Raw genomic sequence first — 9,567 nt, forward strand, 5'->3', positions numbered from 1 at the left:
CAGGATTACCTTTAACGAGTTGGACCATGAATTTCCGGAACACGTCTTGGGATTTCCTCAAATTTTCATCAGGAAATCCCTCAGAGATCATTCCACCATGTGTTTCATCAGGAACTATTCAAGGTATTCTTATAATAACTCAACAAAAGCTCTACGAGTATTATTCCAGTAATTCCTCCCGCTTATTTTAGTTGTCTCGAGGAATCAATTAATATCTAGATTTTTGCAGTTAATGACTACTGTAGCAATTTCTTTGAGGTTTTCTCAGGTGATTTTAACAGGAAAGAAAGAAATAATTCAAATACATTGCATAGATTCCTTGGGGGATGCCCATAAATCACGTGGTCATTTATCATGTTCTTTTGTCCACATACACAAAAAAATAAAATTTTCGAGACTTTTTCGGCGATTTATTAAAAGAAGCTACTTATGGAGGTTTCACTGTATACCAATTCTCCAATTGAAATCATATTATCGTACGTTTTCTGACCTTATCAATTGTTCTAGACAGATGATAAAAATATCACAAACAAACAGACGTAACACTTAGAACAAATCTCGATCAAAACCATAGTCATGAGGATATGTACTCCCAATGCTAAAATCGGTGTTTTTAGTCGACGGGCCAACAGATGGCGGTAGTGTTTAAACGCCAAATATGAACAAAAACGATGCGAGCGCTTCGGGTGGCGCATCGACCGTTGAAAAGATGGTCGATGGACAATGGTGAGAGTTAGACGTCTGTTTGTCTGTGCAAATATTTTCATTTCAAACCACGAATGTCTTTCGAAAACATAGTTAGGAATAATCCTACAGTACTTCTGTATAACTTATGTGTATAAAATGGATGAATTTTGCTCCAAAATGTTCTAGTTACTATGTAACAAAAAAACATGGTTTGGGTCATTTGGCGCAATTTGAGAAGTCCTTCATATACAATATATAAAAATCAGAAAAATCGAAATAAATAACGATTTGAAGTATATAAGTCCCTTATTTGTTAACCACAAAAAAATAATTACCTTATTCACGTTAGCTCAATATAAAGATGAAGTTAACTATTGATTATTTTGGAACAACTTACCTCACCATACCTTAGATGCGAACAGTTTGTAAAAGTATTAATATTGTCTCTAATATCAATAATTTTAATTGACACACAAAGTTTTAAAAAATTCTGCTGCAATCTCATTTCTATCTGAATTTCCTGATTGAAAATGAAATTTCCGACCTTTCCCTGCAAATTTCCCTGAGTGAATGGGAATACTCTCGGTGACTCTTCCTGACATCCTTCCAAAACATTCTCCAGAGATCCCCCACTTATTCTTCTATAAATTCCTCCAGAGTTTTTCAATGGATAAGAGGACTTCCGCAGAGTTTGCTCCAGTAAATTCAACGCAACTAAATCAAGCAATATTCACTAGGATTATTTCAAAATTGTCCTAGGGAATTTTTCAAGATTTTCTCTGATGTCTTTAGTAGTAGTAGTTACTCTAGCAGATCATTCAAAGATTCCTACAGGAGTACTTAAAAAAACCCGATTACTCGTTTTTGAAAAAAAAAAAATCATTTCAGATTTTTTACAGGAAAGCCTACAAGAATTCTTCTCGAAGTTTCTACACCGAATTTTCCAGTTATTCTTCCATCAATTTTTATATAAATTTCTTCTTGGAACCTAATATGGTTTCTCACAGAAATTTCTCAAAAATTCCTTCAGATATTATTGCTTGGGGATATAAAAGTTTATACAATAAGAACATTTAAAAAAATCTAAAGATATTCCTGGTGGAATCTTTGGACAAGTTTCTGGAATATCCATAGCAAAATTCCAGTTTGAATTCTTGAAGGTATCTTACACAAAATTCTTGGAGTAAATCCATAGAATGCTCGTATAAGAATACTGAATGAAATCCTGAAGAAGCTAATTTAAGATTTGATCTTGGGAGTAATAACTGATGTTTGAGGATGAATGAGTAAATATCTGAATTAGATTCTGAATAAATTCGTGGACAAAATCACGAAAATATGTACTTAATGTACGTATAACGAGCAATAATACTAGTCATAATTCCAAATAAACAATGACATATCCATCTAAAAAATTTTGCCCAGAGTTCTTTCAGGAAATTCATTGGAATACCTCCAAAAATGACCCTGGGAGTTCCTTCCAAAACCTCCCCGGGAGTTTCTCTTGGAATCATACCGGGAATTCCTCCACTTGAATGCAATTCTCAGCACCTCCTCTGAAAAATTCCACAGGGCATTACTCCGGGAATTCCTCCAAGAAATTTTGGGAAAATGTTAACAAAATTCTCGGATGAAGTTCCATCCAACACATTTCCTCCAAGGATTCCTATTATTCCTCCAGGAATATTTTTGGGAGTTTGTCATGGAATTCCTTCCAGAGTTCCTCCAACAATTTATACGGAAGTTTCACCAAAAATTGATTCGACAGTACTCCCGAGAGTTTCTCAAAGAATTCCTGAGGTTTCCTTTCCCGGATGTTCATTCAACAAATTTTGCGGGGGTTCCTGCAAGAATTTCTTCTTCGCCATATTTTTTCGGACATTCCAGAAATTTCTTAAATAGTTCCACCAATAATTTCTCTTATTCTATTATAAACTTACCGATAAATTTTCGGAAGATTTCCCGGAAATATTAGTGAGAAGTTCTTGGAGAAATACTTGAAGGAATTGCTATAGGAATCTCGGAGGAATTTCTGGTTTACTTCGGAATTTTGGGAGGATCTCCCGAATAAACTCTTAGAGAAATTTCCGAGAAGGAACTCCTCAGAAATGTTTAGAAGAACTCCTGAAGGATTTTTTGGAAGAACTCCCAAGATGATTCATGGATAACCTCCCGAGAGAATCCGTGCAACTCCAGAAGAAATTCTTGGAGGAACTGCAATGGAGCTCGTGGAACAACTCCGGAGGATTCCCTAAAAGAACTTTGGTGGACTTACCAGAGGAACTTCGGAGGGATGCCGGAAATTTTTTGGATTCCTGGAGGAACCTTGCAGGATTAGATGGAGGATTTTCCCGGAGGGAAAACACGGAAGAATTCCTGTAGAAAATACCCGGATCAGCTCCTGGAGGGAATCCTTGGATGAAATCGCCGGCGGAATTTTTGGAAACGATCCGCGAAGGAATTCCGAAACGACAGCGACCGAAGCGAAACGAATCAAAACAACATCGCACTTGGAAAAGGGCCACATAATGAAATTGGATTGTGTCATCCTATCAATGAATAAAAACGTTAAAAACTCTTTAATTATTATGTAAGTCTTCCTCAAAAATGATTTTTTTTTTTTTTGCAATATAGCTTGGTTTGAGTTGAAAAATTAGGATATTAACTCAATTTCAAGTTTATTTTATAAGCAGTAATAAATTAATACGCCCTTATCGCAGCGTTGTCGAGAAACATTTGTAATTTGACAGTTCTCCGAATGAACGCTGTGAAATGAACCAGTCGTCTCACCTACCGCTTCGTCGCTCGCATGAAAATGAACTAGTCACCTCATTCGAGTCGACTCTCGGAATCGCAACAAAAGGTTCATTCGAGAGCGAAGTGACCATTCTCGATTCCTCTCACTCCACTCGAGGAATAACCACAATTGCCTTTACGCCGACGGGTCACCTGGTGGTGGTAGTAGCACCAATTTCTGTCGCTTCCATACATCCGGGAACATTCCTTGATCAATGCAGCGTTGCATCGTGGTTCTGAATATGACCGGATCCGCCTTCACTGCCGCTTTTAAGGCAACATTCGGGATACCATCGGGTCGCGGTGCCTTGTTTGACGCGAATGATTTCACGACTTCTGCCAGCTCTTCGTTTGTCACTCTAGCCACTTCTTCTTCTGCATCTGCCGCATACGGCACTGGGGGCCATGGGCTTATGGAATGGTGCGGGAAGAGTACATCGATTATCAATCGCAGCAATTCGGGCCTTGGCGATTACCACCCTGTAGGCGTCACCCCATGAACTCGAATTGGCACTCTCGCATAGACTATCAAAGCATGCCCGTTTTCGGCTCTTGATTTCCTTTTTGAGAGCCAACTTTGCCTCTCTGAATGCTGCACCGCGTTCTTCTCTTTGTTGTTCTGTGCGTGCACTTTACATTCTTCGTCTAGCCCAAAGGCAGATTGATCGAAGATTTGCAATTGATTCGCACCACCAGTACACCGGCGGCCTGTCCTCTCTAGGAGGGGCTTTTCTCGACATAGAAGCATCACACGCTCATGATATCCCAGCAACTAGCTGTTCACCGTTTTGGTCCAGAGTGTTCGGTTCGCGCCTCAGGGCTTCGGTGAATACTTCGCCGTCGAGGCACGCTGTTTTCCATCTTCGGGCCAGGGACGAGTTACATCGCACTGCCTTCCTCCCGCCTGGCATTATACTATAGTAGCGAATCGATTGATGATCGCTATGAGTATAACCGTCATCAACGCGCCAGCTCATGGCACCTAAAAGGTTAGGACTACAAAACGTCACGTCGATAATCGATTCTGCACCATTTCTGCGGAAGGTACTCACTGTACCCACATTTGCTAGCTCTTCATTTAATGCGGCCAGGGATACCAACAATAGCTGGCCTCTTTGGCAGGGTTGGGAAAAAATCTGAAACTCACTCTACAGTAGCCAAACAAAGCCAATCACAGTCAGCGAAGCCAGTGAAACTCACGCCCATCGCTGCTGTAGGCAAATGCCTTGAAAATTGCAAAACACCCGTTGCTAAGGGCAACCCGAAATTACTGTAGAAAAATGTTCTATTTCCCGCTGCATTTCCCGCATTTAGAGCCTTCAATGACACTCATGATTTAGAAAATTCGTGCACCCAACAGTGGCTACTTGATGAGATTCACGTTTTTGAACTACTGTACTGGGAGAGCCACGTGATTTTCGCGAAAAGTCAAGCCTACTACTATTACCATTCCCAGCACTGCTCTTTGGTTTGTGCAGCGGCTACACCACTCTACTGCCCATGCATTAAAGTCGCCAGCTATCACTTGGGTTAATTCTACGAGTGGCGTGAGGTGACAATTGTCGGTGTCGTATACTGCCCATAAACGCATAATTGTCCCATGTGAATAGGAAATCCAGCAAACATGGGACTGACATGCGTTTATGGGCAGTATAGCGAGGTGACAATTGTCGACTCGAGTGAAGTGACTCGCCGTGTAAAACAAATGGAGAGTCGTTTCACTCGAGTCGACAATTGTCACCACACGCCAGTCGTAGAATAAACCCAACTACTGGCTGCCGATTAGCTAGTTCGGCTATCATCCTGTCGACCATGTGGGAAAATTCATCAATCGACCACCTTGGGGGCGCGTAACAACTGCAATAGAACACGCCGTTGATTGTTTGCTATCGCAAAACCGTCATTTGAGATAGAGACTGGAAGTCTTGCGAGGGGCAGAGTGCCGACCCCCTTTTCGGAGATATAAATTCCTACCCCACGTAGCAGGTGTGCGGATACGGTATGATTGACGTAGTTGTCCTCACTATCACATGTGGCAAGGTTGATCGTGATAAGCTTTCACAGGAGTGCGAACCGCCTGGTGAATCCGGTGTCCTCGAACGTTGCCTGCAGCTTTTTCCACGCATCACGGGTCATTCTTGCATCCTTCACATGAACGTAATTCGTGATCCAAGAGCAAAATGATTTTCGCACGAACTTTTCGACACTTTCGCCTTTGATAGCTGACAACGTTCCGTTTGCATTCGGCACTGGCTTGACCGCTTCCCATAAATCCTTCAATTCCAGAAAAGTGTCCACAGCGAACTTCCACGTGGGCCAGTTGTCTCGGCCGGTGAGCCACTCGATAGACGGAAGACTACTGAAGATCAAGCATGGGAAACATTCACTCGAATATTGCATTTCTCTCGCTCACATCCACAAGCGGTCAAGAGCGAGATTGCCGTTTCTCCGACCAAGCTGAGTGTTTCAATTTCCAATGCGCTTTCTTCTTGTTCGCCGAGCGACAAGTTAGACAAAAACGGCAACAGAATGATTCACTACCGACTCCTTGTGCCGAAGGCATCCGATTGCTGTAGCGAATGATTCTTTACATTCCGATTCCGCACGAGTGGCATTCGTATTTGAGAGCTGAAGAGCGTTCACTGACTGGTAATACACAAGGCGAAATGTTTCAGTGAATGCAAAATCTGTAAATTTCGCAGGAAGCTTTCAGTGATCGAATGACGAACGCGTTCTTTCGTGTCTCCAATTTAAGAGAGGATACAGGGGATAGGCAAAATGATTGAGATAGGCAAAATTTTGCCCAAATTCAAATGCTTATAACTTTATGAAAAATGGATGAAATTGGATGCATCTGGAAGCAGTCGACGGCAAATTTGGTCCAGTTTTAGGAACTTCCTTGGCCATGCATATTGGCCTCTGGACACCGGAGATGTTCCGGATTTTCTGAGGTCATGTCCAAATGTCATTTTTTCTGTCGCTTGTATTTTTGTGTGGTGTAAAGTTAGATAGATGTTTGCAATTTTCCTAGAAACTTGAACTAATAGGAAGTTGAATGCCACCGGACGCATTAAGATTGGTTGGAAATCTTCAGAAATATGACCATTTCCGTAAAACTGGTTCCGGAAAGCATGGTCAGTCATGTTTGTATTTCCAATCATGTAAATATTATCCGGAGCTATATCCAAGCGGACACCAACCTTAAAAATGATGTTTCCTGCAGCGTATTCAGAACCATTAGATGCACAGACCACTCTATAGAACGTTCCAGGTGCCCTGGGGGAAGTGGTCAATTAGGAACATATCCGGAACCATATCAATATGGGCATCAAACTTCATTATTTTCAAAGGTTATGCTTTCCGAAGCATTTCCAGCATCACCGGCTGCCATAACCACTTTATAGTAGGTTCCAGGTGCCCCGGGGGATGTGGCCAATTCGGAACATGTCCGTTCATCTGTTTAGAATCACATTCTACCATAAACAGTAAGATCCATGTGACTTGGAAAATGGCGAGCATTTTCAGAATCACAAGATATAATAATCACTCTATAGTATATCCCAGGGGCTCCTAGAGATGTGGCCAACTCGAAACATGACCTCATCCCCCAGGGCCCATGGAACCTACTATACAGTGGTCATATAAATAAGTTGCGCTGTAAATACTTCTATTAGCATCACCTTCAAAAATCTTGATGTTTTTACCCATATTGATGTGTTTTCGGGCATGTTTTGAATTGGCCACATCCCCGGGGCACCTGGAATCTACTATAAAGTGGTCATGGCAGCCGGTGGTGCTGGAAATGCTTCGGAAAGCATAACCTTTGAAAATCATGAAGTTTGATGCCCATATTGATATGGTTCCAGATATGCTCCTAATTGACCACTTCCCCCAGGGCACCTGGAACCTTCTATAGAGTGGTCTGTGCATCTAATGGTTCTGAATACGCTGCAGGAAACATCATTTTTAAGGTTGATGTCCACTTGGATATAGCTCCGGATAATATTTACATGATTGGAAATACAAACATGACTGACCATGCTTTCCGGAACCAGTTTTACGGAAATGGTCATATTTCTGAAGATTTCCAACCAATCTTAATGCGTCCGGTGTCATTCAACTTCCTATTAGTTCTAGTTTCTAGGAAAATTGCAAACATCTATCTAACTTTACACCGCACAAAAATACAAGCGACAGAAAAAATGACATTTGGACATGACCTCAGAAAATCCGGAACATCTCCGGTGTCCAATGGCCAATATGCATGGCCAAGGAAGTTCCTAAAACTGGACCAAATTTGCCGTCGACTGCTTCCAGATGCATCCAATTTCATTCATTTTTCATAAAGTTATAAGCATTTGAATTTGGGCAAAATTTTGCCTATCTCAATCATTTTGCCTATCCCCTGTATGTGCTCTCTCTGCTCCGTATACCTTTTCTTGTTCGGTTTATCTCAATCGTTTACGATTCGTCGGGATTGCGCTCACCCTAGGAGCGTTAGGCAGTCATTGAACATTCGGTGGCAGCAGATACTTTGCAGAAATTTTATCGGTAGCGTTCGGGTGAGTGAGTGAATTTTCCCATGCTTGCTGAAGATTTGAACTTGATACGGAGCTTGCTGTAGCTACTGCTTGCCTTGCGAAACTGCTTGAAGATTACCTGCTCCATCTTGAATTTCGCTTAAAAAAAATTTCTTCTGCTGGGCTCACAACCTTTTGGATGTAGCCGTAAATTGAACTACAGTGTTTGACGGTTGTTATGGAAGTGAAAATTTCATTGTTTGGTTTGCTTCGCTGTCCTGACCTTCTGTACCTGTGTTCTACGCGCCATTCAGGTGTTCATCGTAGTGCTGCTTCCACCTTTCGATCTCGTCGTCGTGACTTGGGCAGCGGTCGTACTCGCGTTTGAGCTGCGTGTTAAATGCGTCCTCCTCAACATCAGTGCCCGGAGTGTGGGCTATGAACGTTGATTATGCTGAATCACGCACCTTTGCATATCGCCCATCACTATGAAATCTGTTCCCAGCTGTCGTGTGTTGCCGCATCTCTGGTAGATGGTATGGTTACCTCTAACGTTCATACCATTGATCCCTTCCAACACACTTCCTTCAACGCTACGATGCCGAGTCCGCAACCATCTGCACATCGGAGAGCATGCGTGTACTTCCGATGAAAGTGCATTTTGCAGTTCCATGTACCGAGTTTCCAATGGATAGTCCATTTCCGTCGCTGTGGTCTTTGCCGATTGTTCTGGTCCGTATTCTCTCGTTGACGTTCCTGTGAGTTTAAATTTATACGGCTGGCTTGCAAAGCCTGACACCAGCGCCCTAGATTTCCGCAGGACCACTCCCGCTAAATGTTCGAAGTGTACAGCTTGTCTAAACGTAAGAAGTTAGTCTCAAGTCTGGTTTAAAAACGGTTGGGAGAGAAGCAAGCTTCATATCACATAAAACAATACAGTACCAACCTATATATCAAAACTTTTTTATTAAGCTTAAGTAATTCGTATACAGTATAAAAAAAGAACAATGGCAGTGTTACTTGTTCAGTCCACTAATCGCCACTATCAATACCACAATTTGCGTTACACAGCATTTAATCGTTCGTGGTGAGGTGCCCCCTTTCAGGGAAGTATTCTTCCCTCGCTACACCGATAATGGCACAGGCAAGCCGATTGCCGGAGTTTCCAGTAGTTTTACTGTAATCGTGTCCCCCTTTTCCCAAATCGTCCTCGAACTCCGTCACGCAAAGTGTCCTCCCCAGAATACTGTGCTCGCCAACCAGCGTTATTTTGTGATCCACCATCTGGATTTTGGCCAGTCCCGTAATGTGCGCCACAATGTTACCCAAATCGCCAACGTGTCGATTCGCGTCTTCCGGGCCTCCGTGATCATTGCCGTAGGGATTGTAGTGTGGCCCTGTGGAGAGACAACCCCGGGAGAAGTCTCCGAATTCATGGATGTGCAAACCGTGCTTACCCGGAGAGAGACCTTCCACATAACCGGTAATCACCACTGATCCACCCTCGAGCTGAAAGTGCAAAATATAATACATTCAGGAGTTGGTTTCGAAGGACAGGAATAGA

The 9,567-nt window shown here is 42.4% G+C and overlaps 1 protein-coding gene across 1 annotated transcript; it reads right to left on the reverse strand.

The window, feature by feature from the left end:
• Window positions 1–8,952: 8,952 nt before the first annotated feature.
• On the reverse strand, window positions 8,953–9,564 carry LOC5573745 (superoxide dismutase [Cu-Zn]). Its single transcript, XM_021850298.1, has one exon. The coding sequence runs from the start codon at window positions 9,534–9,536 to the stop codon at window positions 9,078–9,080; it is 459 nt and encodes a 152-aa protein (XP_021705990.1). The 5' UTR covers window positions 9,537–9,564; the 3' UTR covers window positions 8,953–9,077.
• Between the last annotated feature and the right edge of the window lie 3 nt (window positions 9,565–9,567).

Source organism: Aedes aegypti, chromosome 3 (genome assembly GCF_002204515.2).
Source record: "Aedes aegypti strain LVP_AGWG chromosome 3, AaegL5.0 Primary Assembly, whole genome shotgun sequence".
Taxonomy (NCBI): Eukaryota; Metazoa; Arthropoda; class Insecta; order Diptera; family Culicidae; genus Aedes; species Aedes aegypti.